At 48.6% G+C, this 21,147-nt stretch overlaps 1 protein-coding gene across 1 annotated transcript; it reads left to right on the top strand.

Annotated features, from left to right (window-relative positions):
• The first annotated feature begins 521 nt into the window (after positions 1-521).
• LOC117092828 (microtubule-actin cross-linking factor 1-like) lies at positions 522-20,494 on the top strand. The gene is made up of 2 exons (XM_033227023.1): positions 522-888; positions 20,215-20,494. The coding sequence occupies exons 1-2, from the start codon at positions 669-671 to the stop codon at positions 20,358-20,360; spliced, it is 366 nt and encodes a 121-aa protein (XP_033082914.1). The 5' UTR covers positions 522-668; the 3' UTR covers positions 20,361-20,494.
• The last annotated feature ends 653 nt before the right edge of the window (positions 20,495-21,147 follow it).

The raw sequence follows: 21,147 nt of genomic DNA, 5'->3' as shown, positions 1-21,147 counted from the left end.
TGCCTGCTATTGAGATCATGCTTTAGCTTTTTGAAAATACTTCCCATCTGTTGCCCCACTTTATCCTTATAGCATTCCTGGGAGGTAAGTAGAACAGGAATATAATAATAGGTACTGTGTATTGAGTGCTTACTGGGCAGTAGGCACTATTAAGCACTTTACATGCAGGATTAAGCACTTTACATGCAGAACCCAACCCTGTAGGGCTAGGTTCTAACTATCATCATCCCCATTTTGTAGATGAGGGTGCTGAGGCTCAGAGAGATTAAATGGCTTCTCCAGGGTCACACAGCTAGTAAATGGAGTAGAATTTAAACCCACAGCGTTCTGTCATGGGATCTGTGAGCGTAATCCTCCAAATGTGCCAAATAGCAATAATAATAGTTCCTAGGAATAGGAGCTAACTTTTACATGATGTTTTAAGATTTATAGACATCATCACATATAATATCCCCCAAACCTCGTGAATTAGTTTTGGGATGTATTATCTTCATCCCATTTTCCAGGTGAAGAAACTGAGGTACAGATAGGCAGGACTAGAACCTCTGCTTCCCAAGTCCCAGTGTTCCTTATGGGATCCCTTTTGTCTGCTCACATTCAACCCTTTCTCCTTCAGATCACTTCTCCCTGGGCTCCCAGGCCCTCCTGCGGCAGCCCCCACCTGGGCCATGTCTTCCTCAGATGAAGAGACGCTCAGTGAGCGGTCATGTCGGAGTGAGCGGTCTTGTCGGAGTGAGCGATCTTACAGGAGCGAGCGGTCAGGGAGCCTGTCTCCCTGTCCCCCAGGGGACACCTTGCCCTGGAACCTGCCACTGCATGAGCAGAAAAAGCGGAAAAGCCAGGATTCGGTGCTGGACCCTGCAGAGCGTGCTGTGGTTAGAGTCGCTGGTAAGAGAGGTCCCCCAGCAGGCTGGATGCTGTGGGTGTGAGGGAGGAATGGGCCAGGGTGCAGCAGCCGTGTGGGGAGCCGAGGGGTCCTCACCAGGGTTTCTGACAAAGCAGCCATAATCTGATTTGTTATTATTATTCTTGGAAAGATGTTGAAATAACATTAACGAGAAACTCCAAAGAGGAAAATCTGCCACCTCTGTGCTCACATGAGACCTGTTTTCATTTCTGCACCTTCTTCCCTGTCTTTGTCTCCATTCAATTATATTTTCTATGCAGTTGCCTTCATGGCTTAGGTACCATTCTGCATCTGACTCTTTTCAGTTACTCTTATATTAAAAAGATTTTCCATATTGCACTTTAGACTTTATAGTCACCATTTCTAAAAACTGTCTACTATTTCATGATTTTCTAAATCCTACTCTTTTTTCACTTTTTGACTATATTAGACGATGCTGCTGAGAACATGGTTAAGAATGATTTGACTTTTGTTATTTCCTTATAATGAAATCCTTGGAGACCACAGTTTTACTTGTATTGCCTTTCAAAAGTGGTGTACATGCTGACCTTTAACACAGTGTGAAGGCTGGGGCTACCTCCTGTGGTGGGATGTGCCCAGCTGTTTGCCAAGCAGCAGTGCAGTGCAGTAGTTATGAGAGTAAGCTTTGGAATCAGAGAGGGTAGGGTGCTGGATTGTGGCCCTGCCACTGACCAACTGTGTGACTCTGGGCAAGTCCCTTATTCTATCTCAGTGTCACTTTCCTTGTCTTAAGAATGCCCACTGTGCAGGGATGCCTTGAAGGTGAGATGAGACAATGTGTGGAAAGCCCTTAGCACAGTTTTTGGCTCAATAAAGGAGATGCTTCCACTGAAGGCATCCACAGCTGCCTCCCTGAAGTGTGCTCAGCATCTCAGCAGGGTGTTGGTGCTACAGTACAGATAGGAAGATAGAGCAGTGCCTGCAGTTAATTCAGTGACATCACCCGCTTTCAAGCCATCACCAAGGCCTGTACTGCTACCTTCTTTGTGTCCCTCAAATCATACAGCCACCCCTCCACTGTGTCATCTCTCACCTGGACCTTCCAATGAGCATTTAATAGCTCTTCCTCTCTTAGTCTTGCCACTATCCTCCACATGACTAATAAGAGTATTATTTTTCTAAAATACAAACCTCAATAACACATATTCTATTTTATGAAATGAAGTTTTGCCTGTACAACACTTCATTAAAAATACAATAAAAAATAAAATAAAATACAAACCTAATTCTATTACTCAGCTGCTTAAAAACCACCTTTGGCTCCTAATTTCCTGCGGAATAAAGGCTTCAGCATAAAGACCAATCAAAATTACTTACCTCTTCAGCTTCACCTGCCACCACCTCTACCCCCAATTTCCCTGCCACAGTACACTGTAACTTGCCCCCCAAAGGGATGCATCTTGCAGGATGAAACCACCAAGCTTTAATTTTCTTCTCTGCAAGATGCTGGTAAACCCTCCTCCTCTTTTAAGTGCCGCCTCCTCTGTCCTTAATGCCCCTAGTGGTATCCAAAGCCTCCTCCTCCGCTCTAACAGTCATACTTTTCTCTCCTCCATGTTCCCTTGTTCAATGTAGCAGTTAACCCACAGGGTGCCCATCACTCCCTTAGAACAGTGAGCAATTTGGGACGTGTCTTATGTTTTGAGTCCCTGAGGGCTGCACAGGGCCTTGTGCATGCTAGAGATCGACTGGTATTGAATGACTGAATGAATGCTGAATGAGTGTTTTGAGGATATTATGTGATGTGACAGATTATGATCCAGAAATAGGCACTGAGCTGTAACAGAAAGTTAGAGAAAGGCTTATGTGGGCTCAGGTAATCAGGAAAGGACTTTAGAGGGAGTGAGCTCCAAGTGAGGAGACAGCAGTGGGGCCTGGAACGCAGGAGGGAGAGTTTGAGCTCTTTCTTTTTTTTTTTTTTTTTTTTTTTTGAGACGGAGTCTCGCTCTGTCACCCAGGCTGGAGTGCAGTGGCCGGATCTCAGCTCACTGCAAGCTCCGCCTCCCGGGTTCACGCCATTCTCCTGCCTCAGCCTCCCAGGTAGCTGGGACTACAGGCGCCGCCACCTTGCCCGGCTAGTTTTTTGTAGTTTTTAGTAGAGACGGGGTTTCACCGTGTTAGCCAGGATGGTCTCGATCTCCTGACCTCGCAATCCGCCCGTCTCGGCCTCCCAAAGTGCTAGGATTACAGGCTTGAGCCACCGCGCCCGGCCAGTTTGAGCTCTTTCTAGTGGGCAACGAGGAGTCCTTGGAGGAAGTCCTTCTCAAAACCTTTGGGCCTGCAGCATCAGCCAGTAACAGAATTTTAGAGCTGTCCCTAGGGTGCAGGAAGGGCTTTACTTGTCCCCAGTCTTGAAGGGCCATAACTCAGGGCCCTGAAGACTCGTAAACCTCTTTCTCCTGAAGACAGAGTGGGCTGTCTCATTCTTCCTTCTTTATACGCTCTGCCTCCATCACTCATCACTCATGCATACTTAGATCGCTTTGTGATGATTTCCACTTCCAGTCTTCTCTGAGGAGGCCCACGGGATGATTTGCCTGCTGCTTCAGATTTGGAGTCCAGAATAGAAGTGGAGTGGACTCAAGGAGGCTTAATTTTACACAGGCAAGGCTCCTAAGGACCCTGCTGGGTCAACTGAGCAAAGGGATGGCAGGTGCTGTGCTGTGCTGTGTTTCTGGCGTAGATGCTGATCTCCTTTGCATCCTGACACTGCTGAATGCCTCTTTTGAGGAGGGGGCTGGGCCAGTGAGGCTGAAAATGGGGAGACTGCCATGGTTAAAAATAACTTGTGCACTGCAGTTGGGCATGTTTCTTTAGCAGGAGAGGAGAGAAGCAGCAGAGACGAGGCGGGACTGCGACTTTAGGGTCTTGCTGAAATCTTCATGTGATTTTAGAATGCTGTGGGGGCTCCACCAGAGTAATGGAAAAGGCAGCCTTAGCTCTGCAGGAACTCCTTCACAGGAGGTGCAGGAGGGGCATGTCTGGGAGACCCCGGATGCTCTGAAGCTCTCTGAAGCAGAACTTTAATTGTGGGAGGAAATGAAATCAGTCTTACACTGGAAGCCAGCTGTGGCCTGTGCAATTTTCTCCTCCCCCTGGATCTTGCTTATGAAGCCAAGTGGGGGTGTCTGAATCACTCTTACCAAATAGACAGCTTCCCTTTCCCTGGCCCACTCCGTGTCCTGAGCTGGTCTTAGGGCCTCGCCCTTGCTTGAGAGGCCCGTTGGGGCAAGCCTGGTGGTCACACGTGTCAGAATAGAGAGGGATGTTGGGGCTGAGAAACCTGCTGATTTCAAACAGGTTTTAGGGTGCTGAACCTTGTTCTTCCTCCCATCTTCCTATTCTCATTCTTTCCCTCCATTTGTTTCTCCTTCTTCTTTGCCAGCCATATTCTCCACTCCCTAAGCCCAGCCACATTCAAATGTAACAAGAGTCACTAATGAAAGTGTCTTGTTTCTGTTTATCAGCTTTATGGTTTACACAGAGATTTCAAAATAACTCTGTTAGGCAGGACATATGTTAGCATCCGAGGCTCAGAGGGTTTAAGGGACTTGCCTATAGTTACACAGGACTGGTAAACACAGATCTTCTAACTCCAAGTACATTGCTCTTTCTTTTTATTGAGACAGAGTCTCACTCTGCCACCCAGGCTGGAGTGCAGTGGCGCGATCTCAACTCACCGCAACCTTTATCTCCCGGGTTCAAGCAATTCTCCTGCCTCAGCCTCCCAAGTAGCAGGGATTTCAGGCGTGTGCCACCATGCCCAGCTAATTTTCGTATTTTTAGTAGAGATGGGGGTTCACCATGTTGGTCAGGCTAGTCTTGAACTCCTGACCTCAGGTGATCTGCTTGCCTCAGCCTCCCAAAGTGCTGGGATTACAGGAGTGAGCCACTGCACACGTCCCTGTACACTGTTATTCTATTTCCTTAGGCAATACCTGGCAACCAGGCCAGTCTGAATCTTCTGTAGTTGACAGTCTAAATCTCCACACTCATCTGAGAGACTTGGTCACTTCCGGGAAAGGTCTCAGGATCCTGGTCTATAGAAACAGGAAAGGGGAGAGACAAAGATCTTGGAAAATTTGCCTCTTCCCCTCTGGCTTTCTGTCTTTAGTGAAGAGCAGTAGAAATATTCTTACTTAATGGTGGGGAGCAACAAGAAAGTGGGGCGCTAGGGAGCTTAGTCTAGCAAGGAGTACAACCCCAAAGGGTAGAAACAAAGAGAGGAAGAAATGATGTATCCCTTGGGACCTGTGAGGAGTATGTTGAGAACAGGGTACAAGACAGGGTGTCACGTGGCTGTACACTGCACAACCTTGGGGGTGTGATTCACATCACATTTGTTGTCATTGCAGATGTGTACATTTATTATTACAAGTTTCCTGCAGATGGCAGTAACACATCTTGAAGAAGGGCTCATGTTTGGGCTAGGGCACAGTAGGGTGCAGGAAGGTTCCACCATCTACCCATCAGTGAGGTATTCATTTGTCTAACATCACATAATCAGGACCCTCCCTGTCCTTGGCATTGATATTCAAAGATGACTGAAGATGTGGTCCCTTCTGCATGGAACTCAGTCTAGTGGAGAGGATAGAAGGGAAAAAGGCCGGGTGTAGTGTCTCACAACTGTAATCCCAGCATTTTGGGAGGCCAAGGCAGGAGAATCGCTAGAGCTAAGGAGTTCAAGACCAGCCTAGGGGACCCTGTCTCTATTTTTTTTTTTTTTTTTTTTGAGTAGTTAGAAGGGAAAAAATAATTATATCCCCATATGTGTGGTGAAAAAGGGGAGTGCAGTGACTCAGAGCTAAGGATTGGACCCCTCTCTGGTTGTTCATTTATTCATTCATTCAACTAAAAAAGGGATTAAGCTCCTGTAATCCCAGCACTTTGGGAGGCCGAGACGGGTGGATCACGAGGTCAGGAGATCGAGACCATCCTGGCTAACATGGTGAAACCCCGTCTCTACTAAAAAATACAAAAAACTAGCCGGGTGAGGTGGCGGGCGCCTATAGTCCCAGCTACTCGGGAGGCTGAGGCAGGAGAATGGCGTGAACCCGGGAGGCAGAGCTTGCAGTGAGCCGAGATTGCGCCACTGCACTCCAGTCTGGGCGACAGAGCGAGACTCTGCCTCAAAAAAAAAAAAAAATAAATAAAAATAAAAATAAAAAAATAAAATAAATTTAAAAAAAAAGGGATTAAGCTATGTGCCAGTAGAAAGCATCTATGGGATTCATTCCTGGGAGTATCAGCAAATGCTGCTGAAATGATCATTCCCAACATCTGCTCCATTGTGGCCTTCTAGTCAGATGGCAATTGTTTCTCTCACAGCCCTTGTTTCAGTTGGCTTTATATTCACGTTCATTGTTCCCAAGTTCATTTCTCTCACCAGCTCTGGAGCTCTCTGTAGTCAGAAGTCCCATCTTACCCTTTTTGCCCCGGGACAGAGAGTCATGAGAGCACTACCTGGTCAAAAGCTGGAGCTTACTCCTCTGGGCCCATGTGTCTCTCCTCCAGGTTGGGAGCTCTGAGAAGACATCTCACAGGCACCTCTCTGCTCATTCATTCATTCAATAAAAAAATGGAGTAAGCTCCTGCCACGTGCCAGGCACTGTGGAGACAACTGAATCTGGAGTCACAAGACTTAAGCAAATGACTTTGCTTCTTGAATCCTCAGTTTCCGTATCTGTAAAAGGGAGATGGTGATAAAGGGTGTAAAAGGGAGATGAATGAGAATCAGAATGTGCTGGAAAAACACAGGTTCACATGGCCTGTTACTGCACTTAGCAGTGTCATTCCTTGTAACCTCCCTGGCAGCCAGATGAGGCAGTGGAGACTCAGGAGGCCAGCAGTTGCCCAGGCCAGCAAAGAAGGGGCCCAAGCCTCTTATTTCTGTCCCCTTCTTTTGTTCTTTAGGTCTTTGTCAGGGAGCAGATGGAAGTGGCTTATTCTGGCCAAGCTGTGAGTGGGAAGAAGGGAATGCAGGGATGGGAAATGGAACCCTAAAGACAATCTAATTGGGAATCCTTACTCCTGAGCTGGCAACCTTCCTTGCCCTGAGGTTCTTCGAGTTTTGTATCCAGGAAGGCTCCTCCTCCTTCCTAGCTTCTCTTCTTCCTCCTGGCGGTGTCCTCAGAGTCTCTGGCCCTGTCCTGGAGCTTGGTTTCAGTAGCAGGAGAGATGAGCAGAGGAGAGTGCCCTGAAAGTGGGGCAGAATGAATTGTAGCTACACACCACCAGCTCAGCTCCAGCTCTTTGAAAGTAAATCTGGGTCACATTAGCTGTGGGCTGGAACATGACCACGTGGGCAGAATTCTGTGCAGGCAGCAGAAAAGACAGCCAATCTGTCCTTTCTCTGAGATGCAGGGCCCCTGTGGGACCCCAGATGGTGAGGGAAGGTGGTTTCTGGATTGCAAGGTGTAATGTCGTCTTAACGCCATCGTGCTTTTCTAGTGGCTTCCTAGGTGACATAGAGAAAGGTATGGAATGGCAGTTTGGCTCATGCCTTTCTGTTTGTTATGGGAGAAGCCTATGCTGAAGGTAGGAATGCAGAGGAAGGACTGGTTACTTTGGGGACTGTGGAAGGCCATCATTTCTCAGTCTCATGGGCTCATGGGTTAGATGCCACCAGAGTAGCTGACACTGCAGCAAGATCTAGGACTGCACTTGTTCTTTATTTCAGCAGTACTGCCCTTGAGGAAAGGTCTGTGAACAGATCCATCATCACTAAAATGTTATATGGATGCTGGCTGGCCTCCTCTTTCTGGTTGCTGTGGCTAGGGCCTGCCATGATTTGGCCCTGCCACTGCCTGTTGCCACCTGTCAGTTAGAAGCCTGCCAGCCTCTTCTTCTGTCTTGGCTTTCCTGTAGGAGCAGAATGGGTGCTCCTTGCTGGAATCTCTGCCTGGATCTGGGATGCTGCTGCAGGGAAGGTCTGAAGTCCCTATAACTTGAAGGGTGATGATTATGGGCTGAAGCTTCTGTCCTAAGCTGTACCTCACCCCTACCCCAGAAGATACCAGGCTTTGCCTTGTGGTCAGGGGAGGATTCTGCCTGGGGCCTCAGTGCGTGTCTCCAGGGATGCCCTCCCCGGCTTATTCACACATTTCCTCATGTGCTCACTCTTCCATTCGTTCACACAAAGGACTGGCTTTGGGAGTCAGCTGGAGTCCCACTTGCCATTGCTCACTTACTAACTGGGTGACCCTGGGATGTTAGTAACCACATTGAGCCTTAGTTTCTTACTGTTAAAATGGGGGAGCAAGAGCACTACCTCAGAGACTCGCACAGTAGATTAAATGAGGTAGCTGGGAGTAGGACGCTTGGCCCAGTACCTGCTATATAATCAGCCCTTAATACTTTTTTTTTGAGACAGAGTCTCGCTTTGTCGCCAGACTGGAGTGCAGTGGCGCGATCTTGGCTCACTGAAGCCTCCACCTCCCAAGTTCAAGCGATTCTCCTGCCTTAGCCTCTGGAGTAGCTGGGACTACAGGTGCGCACCACCACGCCCAGATAATTTTTGTATTTTTAGTAGAGATGGGTTTCACCATGTTGGCCAGGATGGTCTTGATGTCTTGACCTCGTGATCCGCCCGGCTTGGCCTCCCAAAGTGCTCGGATTACAGCCACTGTACCTGGCTGCCCTTGATACATATTGGCTCTTTTCATTAGTATCATTAATTCACTCATACATTTGTTCATAGATTCATGAATGTGCTGATTTATCCCCTTGCTTATTCACTGATTACACACTTGCTTATTTAACAAATATCCCTAGGGCTACTTTGTTCTAGGCTCAGACTGCACTTCAGAGCCCAGCTCCTGCCTATGAAGACAGTTAGAATGCGGCATGAGCTGAGCTACGGTGCAAGTCCAAAGAGTTCTGAGGAAGTTCTGGAAGGGAAGGGACTTCTACTCCTGCCCCTCCCTGGCTTAGAGCAATGATAGCATTTCTTCTGGAGCTGGGAAAATAAATACGAATTAGCCAGGACAACCTGAAGAGACAGGGCACTTCCCGGTGGTTTGCATCTATTTTCTTGCTCTCCTTTCTTTGGCTTTAGTAGGAAGGAAAGAAGGGAAATGAAGAGAGAAGAGCTGGTGAGAATTAGGAATTAAAGAATCTAGAGGGTGGTTTGGGGAGTCTCCGGACTCAGTTTAGGAGCGCCTGAGAGCTGGTGCCAGCTGGAATCCTCCGGTGAATAATAGCTGGTAAAGTCACTGTGTAGAGTCCTAGATGTGTGCCCGGCATTTTACATACATCATTTAATCCTCATAGAACCCTGGGAAGTAGTTACTATTCTCAACAGAAATGTTAAGGAACTTTTCTGAGGTTATACATTGACCAAATAATGGAGCTGGGATTTAGCATTACTTAATGTGCATGGCGCCCCCTGGCCCTCAGCATGTACAATATGCCCTTTGGAGTTATTCAAGTGCTGAGTTTGGGGTCTGCCTAACTCCAAAGCCCTGGCACTTTTCAGGATACTTCAAACATGCTAAAGTAGTGAGACTAGTACAATGAACTCCCATCACCCAGAAACGAGAATGATCAATTCATGGCCAATTTTATTTCATTCATACGCTCCTGTCAGTGGAAAAAACACAGCTCCTGTTGTTTCTTTTTCTTTCTTTTCTTTTTTTTAAGACGGAGTCTCACTCTGTTGTCCAGGCTGGAGTGCTGTGGCACCATCTCAGCTCACTGCAACCTCCGCCTCCCGGGTTCAAGTGATTCTCTGCCTCAGCTCCCCAAGTAACTGGGATTACAGGCACCCGACACCACGACCGGCTAATTATTTTGTATTTTTTAGTAGAGACGGGGTTTCACCATCTTGGCCAGGCTGGTCTTATACTCCTGACCTCGTGATCTGCCCACCTGGGCCTCCCAAAGTGCTGGGATTACAGGGTGAGCCACCGCGCCCGGCCAGTTCCTGTTTTTTTTTTTTGGAGACGGAGTCTCGCTCTGTCGCCCAGGCTGGAGTGCAGTGGCCGGATCTCAGCTCACTGCAAGTTCCGCCTCCCAGGTTCACGCCATTCTCCTGCCTCAGCCTCCCGAGTAGCTGGGACTACAGGCGCCCGCTGCCTAGCCCGGCTAGTTTTTTGTATTTTTTAGTAGAGATGGGGTTTCATCATGTTAGCCAGGATGGTCTCGATCTCCTGACCTCGTGATCCACCCGTCTCGGCCTCCCAAAGTGCTGGGATTACAGGCTTGAGCCACCACGCCCGGCCCAGTTCCTGTTTTTCTATTCTCTTACTCAACAATCAACACAGAAGACTTCTGTGACCCCAATATATGTGGGGATTTCTCCCCGCCAGCAGGTTAAACAATAGTTCTGCAGTGGACACCAGCGGGGTGTCCCCAGTTTAATTATGACACTGTCTATCTGGAAATAGCATCAGAGTTCACAGTTTGAGGGTTCAGTCTCCAAGACATTCCCCCACTCCACTACTTTTTTGGGGGGGGGAGACGGTGTCTTGCTCTTGTTGCCCAGGCTGGAGTGCAATGGCGCAATCTCTGCTCACTGCAACCTCCGCCTCCTGGGTTCAAGCGATTCTCCTACCTCAGCCTTCCACGTAGCTGGAATTACATGTGCGTGCCACCATGCCTGGCTATTTTTTTTTTTTTTTTTTGAGACAGAGTCTCGCTCTGTCACCAAGCTGGAGTGCAGTGGCGTGATCTCAGCTCATTGCAACCTCTGCCTCCCGGGTTCAAGTGATTCTCCTGCCTCAGCCTCCTGAGTAGCTGGGACTACAGGCACGCACCACCACACCTGGCTAATTTTTGTATTTTTAGTAGAGATGGGGTTTCACCTTGTTGGCCAGGATGGTCTTAATCTCTTGACCTTGTGATCCACCCACCTTGGCCGCCCAAAGTGCTGGGATTACAGGTGTGAGCCACTGCGCCCGGCTGAGGGATTCTTTCTTTTCTTTTCTTTTTTTTTGAGACAGAGTCTTGCTCTTTTGCCCAGGCTGGAGTGCAGTAGTGTGATCTTGGCTCACTGCAACCTCTGCCTCCTGGGTTCTCCTGTCTCAGCCTCCTGAGTAGCTGGGATTACAGGTGTGTGCCACCACGCCCAGCTAATTTTTGTATTTGTGGTGGAGGCAGGGTTTCACCATGTTGGCCAGGCTGGTCTCAAACTCCTGACCTCAGGCGATCCACCTGCCTCGGCCTCCCAAAGTGCTGGGATTACAGGCATGAGCCACTGTGCCTAGCCCACCCCACTCCACTTCTAATGCCAATCACAAGACCCAAATTGTTTTTACCTGTGCTTCTGACTGACTGGCTATAAATGGGGTGCTGGCTGGGTGCAGTGACTCATACCTGTAATCTCAGCATTTTGAGAGGCCAAGGTGGGAGGATCGCTTGAAGCCAGGAGTTCGAGACCAGCCTGGGTAATACAGTGAGACCCTGTCTATACAAAAAATAAAACGAAGTTAGCCAGGCAGGAGAATCGCTTGAACCCGGGAAGTGGAGGTTGTGGTGAACTGAGATTGCGCCATTGCACTTCAGCCTGGGTAAGAAGAGTGAAATTTTGTCTCAAAAAAAAAAAAAAAAAAAGAGAGAGAAGGAAAGAAAGAAATTAGCCAGGCATGGTGGTGTGCACCTGTAGTACCAACTACTCAGGATGCTGAGGTGGGAGGATTGCTTGAGGCTGGGAGGTCGAGGCTGCAGTGAGCTGAGATTGTGCACTGTACTCTAGCCTGGGCTACAGAGTGAGACTGGATCTCAAAACAAACAAAACAGAAACCAGAAAACACACAGAGGATACAGGTGAAGATATGCAGAGGGCGAGGGCAAGGTATGGAAGAAGGAATGTGGAGCTTCCATGCCTTCCCTTGTATGCCACCCTTCACGAATCTTCACGAGTTCAGTTATCCTGGAAGCTCCCTAAATCTTAGGCCTTTCATGGAGACTTCCTTGGGTAGGCATGATTGACAACCATGTAGAAATGTGATTGGGCAAAAAGGGTATGGTCTAACACTAACAGTGTGGAAACCCAGCAAAGCCTGGCTGTTCAGATTTTTCTTGGATTTTCTGTGCAGCATTCCTTCCCCCAGGATATGGGGCAAGACTCCTGAAATAGGGGCCTCATGATTACAGTCAGAAATGTGGGGGAAGGCGGCCGGGCGCCACGGATCATGACTGTAATCCCAGCACTTTGGGAGGCTGAGGTGGGCGGATCACGAGGTCAAGAGATCGAGACCAACCTGGCCAACATGGTGAAACCTTGTCTCTACCAAAAATACAAAAAAATTAGCTGGGCTTGGTGGTGTGCACCTGTAGTCCCAGCTACTCAGGAGGCTGAGGCAGGAGAATCACTTGAACCCAGGAGCAGGAGGTTGCAGTGAGCTGAGATCACACCACTGCACTCCAGTCTGGCAACAGAGTGAGACTCTGTCTCAGAAAAAAAAAAAAATTGTCGGGGAAGCCTGAGAGTGGTGGCTCACACATATAATCCCAGCTCTTTGGGAGGCCGAGGAAGGAGGATCACTTGACGCCAAAAGTTCAAGACCAGCCTGGGCAACATAGTGAGACCACCATCTCCACACACACACAAAAATTAGTCAGGTGTGGTGGTGTATGCCTGTAGTCCTAGCTAATCGGGAGACTGAGATGGGAGGATCCCTTGAGCCCTGGAGGTCACTGCTGCAGTGAGCTATGATTGTACCACTACACTCCAGCATAAGCAACATAGTGAGACCTTGTCTCTACAGAGAATCAAAAAATAAGCCAGGGGTAGTGGCACATACCTGTGGTCCCAGCCACTCAGGAGGCTGAGGTGGGAGGATCATTTGAGCCAGGGAGATTGAGGCTGCAGTGACCCGTGACCATCATCCAGCCTGAGCGACACAGTGAGACCCTGTCTAAAAAAAAAAAAAAAATTGCAGGGAAGATTGAGTCCTGCTTTGGGAGGAAAAAGAAACAGGTGAGCCAGGCGCGGTGGCTCAAGCCTGTAATCCCAGCACTTTGGGAGGCCGAGGCCGGCAAATCACGAGATCAGGAGATCGAGACCATCCTGGCTAACATGGTGAAACCCCGTCTCTACTAAAAAAATACAAAAAACTAGCCGGGCGAGGTGGCGGGCGCCTGTAGTCCCAGCTACTCGGGAGGCTGAGGCAGGAGAATGGCATAAACCCGGGAGGTAGAGCTTGCAGTGAGCTGAGATCCGGCCACTCCATTGCACTCCAGCCTGGGCGACAGAGCGAGACTCCGTCTCAAAAAAAAAAAAAAAAAAGAAACAGGTGAAAGGAGGGCAGAAGATCAGAAAGATTGTTTTCTAAGACTTGCTTTGCTTCTGAGGTCTACAGTGCCTCAACATTATAGCAGAAAACTATGACAAGGGCGCTATAGAAGTTATGAGCCAGGAACTGTGGACAAAAAAACTCATATATTACAACCCCACTTCTCCCTCCCCAGTTATGTATAAGAAGTTTCCAGTAGCTGGGTGTGGTGACTCACGCCTGTAATCCCAGCTACTCGGGAGGCTGAGGCAGGAGAATCACTTGAACCGGGAGGCAGAGGTTGCATTGAGTCGAGATTGTGCCACTGCACTCCAGGCTGGGTGACAGAGCAAGACTCTGTCTCAAAAAAAAAAAAAAAAATCAGAAAGTTCCAGTAATCACATTTACCTTCCTCAGTTTTTGTTTTTGAGACAGAGTCTTGCTGTGTTGCCCAGGCTGCAGTGCAGTGGCACAATTATAGCTCACTGCAACTTCAAACTCCTTCACTTCCCTCACTTTTTAACCGTTATATTATACTACCTTTCCTCTATTAGTAAATATAACAGTTTATCTGCTTCAGAATCCATGTCTGAGGACTGGAACCACTGCCACCTGACCTACTGCCCAGAGTCTTCATGAGGGATTCTTTTTTTTTTTTTTTTCCGAGATAGACTCTTGCTCTGTCACTTAGGCCGGAGTGCAGTGGTGTGATCTTGGCTCACTGCAACCTCTGCCTCTCGAGTTCAAGTAATTCTCCTGCCTCGGCCTCCCGAGTAGCTGGGATTACAGGTACCTGCCACCACGCCCAGCTGATTTTTGTATTTGTAATAGATATGGGGTTTCACCATGTTGGCCAGGCTGGTCTCGAACTCCTGACCTCAGATGATCTGCCCACCTCAGCCTCCCACAGTGCTGGGATTACAGGAATGAACCACCGTGCCCGGCCTCTTCATGAGGGATTCTTTTTTTTTTTTTTTTGAGACGGAGTCTCGCTCTGTCGCCCAGACTGGAGTGCAGTGGTGCGATCTCGGCTCACTGCAAGCTCCGCCTCCCGAGTTCATGTCTCCTGCCTCAGCCTCCCGAGTAACTGGGACCACAGGCGCCCACCACCACGCCCGGCTAATTTTTTGTATTTTTAGTAGAGACGGGGTTTCACCGAGTTAGCCAGGATGGTCTCGATCTCCTGACCTTGTGATCCGCCCACCTCGGCCTCCCAAAGTGCTGGGATTACAGGCATGATGTAATCCCACACAGGCTCATGCCACTGCACCCGGCCTTCATGAGGGATTCTAACACCCAGATGTTCAGGCTCCAGGGGCAGTGTGTCCCTCCTAGCGTTGCTTGGCTGATCCTCTGGTCCTTCCAGCTTGAGGTTCAGGCTCTGCTCGCAGAACACACAGAGGTAGGCTAGAGTCTATCTGGTTCTGTTCTGTCAGTATAATTAAACAAAATATCCCAAAAATGAGTTTCAAGGATTCAATCTTGACAGACTGAAGTTGAGTTGCAATAGGACTGAGGTCCTTAACATCATCGTGGGAGGATGGCACAGTGGCTCATGCCTCTAACCTCAGAACTTTAGGAGGCCAAGGTGGGTGGATCACTTGAGCTCAGGGGTTCAACATCAGCCTGGATTACATGGCGAAACCCCATCTCTACAAAAAATACAAAAATACAAAAATTAGCTGGGAGCGGTGGTGTGCACCTGTAGTACAAGCTATTTGGGGGACTGAGGCTAGAAGATCACTTGAGCCCAGGAGGTTGAGGCAGCAGTGAGCCATGTTCATGCCACTGCACTCCAGCCTGCTGGGTGACAAAGCGAAACCCTGTCTCAAAAAAAAAGAAAAAAAGAAAAATTCATCAAGGGAATGAGTTCCGTTTTTGTCATAGGGGCCTGTGCCCCAGGACTGCCCTGATGCTGGTGAACTGCTTCACGTGACTCTGATCTCAACTGAGAGCAGTGGTCACCACTCTTAAGGGCCTCTCCTGGCCTCAGTGATTTGTGCTCTTTCCAGGCTGCCTGTTAGTGCCCCTTTAGAGGTTTCTACCCTGAGGTGGTGTTGGATGGGGAGCTGTGGTTTCAAGTGAAGAGAAGTTTCATAGATAAAACAAAAGCCACACCTCACAGTTTGGGGAACCTCCCAATTCCCCAAAGAGTATAGACTCCCTCAGAGGACCCACACAGGTTAAGACCCTGTCCTGCCTCAGAGCAGGAAGGGAGATTGGGTGTGGTTCAGCAGGGCTCACATTAGCCTGATTCCTTCAAGAGTGAAGATAAAAACAGTTTTACTGACAAGAGAAGCTGGGAGACAGCAGAGGGGCCAATATCTTTTATAACTGCTATTGTTAGGTTCCGAATGACAGCCTTGGTGCTCAGCATCTTACATGCTGTATTTGACCTAATCCTCAAAACAACTTTAGGAGGTAGATGTGCTATAGCAGAGGAAGCAGAAACCCAGAGAGTTCGGTAACTGGCTCAAAGTCTCCCAGCCAGTAAGGGGCCACGCTTAGAATGGTGCTAGCTCTGCCTAGGGCAACCCACTGCCTCTCCCATTACAAGGAACAGTAGTTTAATAACAGCTAACATCTGTGTAGCACTTCAAGGTTCACAGAGTGCCTTAACACCCATTATCTCCACTGTGCCTCGGGAAGCCGGTGCGGTGAGGCCTTCCACGCCCCTTTGGGATAGCTGCCTGTCAGGGGTCCAGCCTCTGCTCATTTCCCCCAGGAAGCATGGGAGATTCTTTGGAATTGACTCTGACAAGCCACGGGAGAGGCCTAGGGAGAGGCTGAGGTGGAGCGACTTGGCCAGTTGCTATGGTAACCCAGATGGCTGAGTAACCATTTTGAGGGTTGCTATAGTGATGAGCTGCTGGTGGCAGGGATCTTGTCTTCCTGGGTGGCTGGCACCCTCCAGGCCTCTTAAATTGAGATGTTGCACTTTCTGAACAGAAGAGGGCAGCATGAGAGCAGGCAAAGGCTTCTTACCCCAGAGCGGATTTGGGAACTTGAGGCAAAGCTTAGAAAGGGTTTCAAGGAGCTGGGCAGAAAGGGAGCTTTGGCTGGTGCTCAAGAGGCTGGTGGAGCTTCACTTCTGAGACTAGAACTAGGTAATTTTCTTCCAAAAGCTGGTCAAAGGATAATGTTTGGGGCTGCCCCTTCGGTGCCTGGCATCAGCTACTATTGGGGAATATAAAAGGCACAGCAGCTACCCTTGCAAGGAGGAATGGAAAGAATATGTGCATGTGTGTGCACACACACAATCACTCAATCACTACTAGCAAAGAATTTCTTTTCTTTTCTTTTCTTTTTTTCTTTTTTTTTTTTTTTTTTTTTTTTTTTGAGACGGAGTCTTGCTCTGCCGCCCAGGCTGGAGTGCAGTGGCCGGCTCTCAGCTCACTGCAAGCTCCGCCTCCCGGGTTCAGGCCATTCTCCTGTCTCAGCCTCCCGAGTAGCTGGGACTACAGGCGCCCGCCTCGTCGCCCGGCTAGTTTTTTTGTATTTTTTAGTAGAGACGGGGTTTCACCGTATTAGCCAGGATGGTCTCGATCTCCTGACCTCGTGATCCGCCCATCTCGGCCTCCCAAAGTGCTGGGATTACAGGCTTGAGCCACCGCGCCCGGCCTCTTTCTTTCTTTTCTTTTCTTTTCTTTTTTTTTTTTGAGATGGAGTTTTGCTCTTGTTGCCCAGGCTGGAGTGCAATGGCATGATCTCGGCTCACTGCAACCTCTGCCTCCCGGGTTCAAGTGGTTCTCCTGCCTCAGCTTCCCAAGTAGCTGGGATTACAGGTGCCCGCCACCACGCCCAGCTAATTTTTTGTATTTTTGGTAGAAACGGGGTTTCACCATATTGGTCAGGCTGGCGTCGAACTCCTAACCTCAGGTAATCTGCCCGCCCTGGCCTCCCAAAGTGCTGGGATTACAGGCATGAGCCACCATGCCTGGTCTAAGAATTTCTTTATAAAGCATCAGTTAACACATAAAATAATGCAGCATGAACCAAAGGCAAAGAAGAGCTGGGAATAAACTTTCTAGAGGTTGAGGAAGGAGCACTAGCAGAAAGAGAAATAATTTTGTACTTCCCTCTTTCCTCCCTACACATGAAGTGCCCTTAGCCCTTGACCAGTGAGTGGACATTGAGCTGGATTCTCAACTGTCTTGAATCAGATCTGGCTCCCTCCCTCGACCCCCATATGAGTTCAGTGAGGCATCCATTCCTTCAGCAAGTATTTATTGAACATCTACTACGTGCAAAGTATTGTGTTAGGCCCAGTGATGAAGAAAGATGAAGTAGATGTCTTTGCTGTCAAGAACCTATGAAGTAGGAGGTTAAGGAGGCAGCGATACAGACATCCACAGTACATGTACCTGGAGTTCAAGACCAACACAGTGAGACCCTGTCTCTATAAAAAATTTTTTTTAAAAAGCCAGGTACAGAGGCTCACACCTGTAATCCCAGCACTTTGGGAGGTTGAGGCAGGCTGACTACTTGAGCCCAAGAGTTCGAGACCAGCCTGGATAGCATGGTGAAATCCTGTCTCCACAAACAGTACAAAAATTAGCTGGGGTGTTGGCACCTGCCTGTAGTCCTAGTTGCTGGTGGGTTGGTTGGTGGGGGCGCTGAGGCAGGAGGATTGCTTGAGCCTAAGAGGCAGAGGTGTCAGTGAGCCGAGATTGTGCCACCGCACTCCAGCCTGGGTGATAGAGTAAGATGCTGCCTCTAAATAAATAAATAGAAAAAAAAAATCATGTCATTTGGGGTGAACTTTCAAGGTAGATTTCAGTAGGTGGAGTTGGGGGATGGGACATTCTAGGCAAAGCCTCAGAGTTTGATTATAGGGAAACGAGGTATACACACGAGTGTCATAGCAGATCAGCCTGAAAAGGAAGATAGATGTCTAAATATGGAAGATTTGGAATTCCAGGCTTAGAATAAGGGATGCTGTGAGACAAACATACTCTCTCCTTAAATACTCTAGCCTTCCAGCAGTCAGTAGTCACAGACAGCCAAGTATTTTAGGATCATCTGGTTCACTCATTCATGCATTTAATCAAAAATTTAGGCTGGGTGCGGTGGCTCATGCCTGTAATCCCAGAACTTTGGGAGGCTGAGGCGGGCAGATTGCCTGAGGTCAGGAGTTCGAGACTAGCCTGGCCAACAAGGCGAAACCCCATCTCTACTAAAAATACAAAAATTACCCAGGCGTGGTGGCGGGTGCCTATAATCCCCGGTACTCGAGAGACTGAGGCAGGAGAATCGCTTGAACTCGGGAGGTGGAGGTTGCAGTGAGCCGAGATCGCACCATTGCACTCCAGCCTGGGTGTCAGAGTGAGACTCCGTCTCAAAAAAAAAAAAAAGATTAAACAAATATACAAACGTGTGTGTGTGTGTGTGTGTGTGTGTATGTATGTATATGTATATTTTTAGAGACTGAGTTTTGCCATGTTACCCAGGCTGATCTTGAACTCCTGAGCTCAAGTGATCCTCCTGCCTTGGCCTCCCAAAGTGTTGGGATTACAGGTGTGAGCCACCATGCATAGCATTAAAGAAATAGTTGACCGGGTGTGGTGGCTCACACCTGTAATCCCAGCACTTTGGGAGGCTGAGGTGGGCGGATTACCTGAGGTTATAAGTTCGAGACTAGCCTGGCCAACAAGGTGAAACCCCATCTCCACTAAAAATACAAAAATTAGTCAGGCGTGGTGGTGGGCGCCTGTAATCCCAGCTACTGGAGAGACTGAGGCAGGAGAATCACTTGAACCTGGGAGGTGGAGGTTGCAGTGAACCGAGATCGCGCCATTGCACTCTAGCCTGGGTGACAGAGCGAGACTCCGTCTCAAAAATAAATAAACAAACGTGTGTGTGTGTATATGTATTTTTTAGAGATCAAACTTTGCCATGTTGCCCAGGCTGGTCCTGAACTCCTGGCTCAAGCAGTCCTCTGGCCTTGGCCTCCCAAAGTGTTGGGATTACAGGTGTGAGCCACCATGCACAGCATTAAAGAAATAGTTGTCTGGGCGCGGTGGATCATGCCTGTAATCCCAGCACTTTGGGAGGCTGAGGTGGGCAGTTCACGAGGTCAGGAGATTGAGACCATCCTGGTTAACACGGTGAAACTCCGTCTCTACTAAAAATACCAAAAATTAGCTGGGCGTGTTGGCGGGCGCCTGTAGTCCCAGCTACTCGGGAGGCTGAGGCAGGAGAATGGTGTAAACCTGCGAGGTGGAGGTTGCAGTGAGCCGAGATCGCGCTACTGCACTCCAGCCTGGGTGACAGAGCAAGACTCTGTCTCAAAAAAAGAAAAAGAAATAGTTGGCCGGGCGCGGTGGCTCAAGCCTGTAATCCCAGCACTTTGGAGGCCGAGACGGGCGGATCACGAGGTCAGGAGATCGAGACCATCCTGGCTAACACGGTGAAACCCCGTCTCTACTAAAAATACAAAAAAACTAGCCGGGCGAGGTGGCGGGCGCCTGTAGTCCCAGCTACTCCGGAGGCTGAGGCGGGAGAATGGCGTGAACCCGGGAGGCGGAGCTTGCAGTGAGCTGAGATCCGGCCACTGCACTCCAGCCCCGGCGACAGAGCAAGACTCCGTCTCAAAAAAAAAAAAAAAAAAAAAGAAATAGTTAATGAGTGCCCTATATGTGCAGTGCCAGATCATTTGCTAGGTAGTAAGGACCCTGTGGTGAATTAGATGACAAACAGTCCCAGCCCTCAGGGAGCTTACGATTTAGTAAGGATGAAAGACTGTACCATAACTTCAAGTGTGATGAGTATTACCAAAGGGTAGAGGAGGACCTATTAATTGGAGGGGGGGTGGTCAAGGAAGGCTTCCCCTTGGGGAATTTCAGCAGAAGCATGGGTAGGAGTGAGCCAGGCCAAAGGAAAGTGATGAAGGATTATAATCTGGGAGGAAAGCCAGTTGGATGGCCCTGAGGTGAGATAACACATTTGAGGTGCTAAAGCAATAGAAAGTGGCAGGGCTTTAAGGATAGGGGCATTTGATGAGGCTTTAATTGGGAGAACACCAAGGATAAAGGGCTTTAATTTCCTTGTATTACTCTTCTCCTCCACTAGATGCCCTTCCGAGTACATCCTTCTGCTTCCCCCATTGCAGCCTTCTTAGAAATGCAGCAGCAGTCTCACCCATCAGGAGCAAAAGAAAATCAAAGACCAAAAGGAGAAAGGCTCAGAGCTTTTGCGACTGTGTGGTCTGGCTATAAATTTAGACTGTTGCTTGAAAGAAGCGAAAAACCTCCCCTTCGTAGACTTCCTTCTTCCCATCCCCCCTGTCAGCCGGCTTTGTTCCTCTAGCCTTGTAAAATTTTCTCTGTATAAAACAGGAACATCAGCCAAACATGTGGACTTCCCCGCTTTCCATTCATTAGAAGAATGCATTATTTCAAAATCTCCTGGGAGCATTTAAATGCAAATTTTGTCAAGAAAGCAATTTGAGTCTTAGAGAAGCCCTCTAGCCACAACCCAAAGCAGAAGTTTCTTCTTTGATTTCTGTGTTTCTTGAAAGCAATCTCAACTCCTTGCCTTCTCCCCGCAACCCCCCCAGGTCTTCTCTGATTCTCACGGCAGACTCTTCCCCTTTTTGTCCCTGTTCTTTCTTCACCTTTGGCAAGCATCAGTGACACATCTTGAAGAACCTGCTCACAAAGTGGCGCATGTAGCAGCCCCAGGAGGGAATGGAGGGACTTTTCTATGTACTGTAATGGACATAAGGAGGCAGATGTCTGTGTGGGGGCGAGATGTCTGTGTGGAGGTGTTTGTATGCGTGATTTCTGTCTGGGCCTTCTTAGCCCTGCTGGCATAAAATAATATGGGAAATGCAGATGACTCAGCACTGACACAGTCAAGATCCCCAGAGTTAGCATTTCTATATTCTCTGCTGTTTACGAAAAATGTGCTTGTGCCATCAACCAGCAATTCATCCTGCTTTTTCCACTAAAAGCTTTTTACCGAAAAATATATATACTTCAAACTTATTCCCCTTCTTTTTGT

This window comes from Trachypithecus francoisi, unplaced genomic scaffold (genome assembly GCF_009764315.1).
Source record: "Trachypithecus francoisi isolate TF-2019V2 unplaced genomic scaffold, Tfra_2.0 Lachesis_group12, whole genome shotgun sequence".
Taxonomy (NCBI): domain Eukaryota; kingdom Metazoa; phylum Chordata; class Mammalia; order Primates; family Cercopithecidae; genus Trachypithecus; species Trachypithecus francoisi.
The sequence above is the reverse complement of the archived record's forward strand: the minus strand, read 5'-3'. Positions and strand labels throughout refer to the sequence as shown.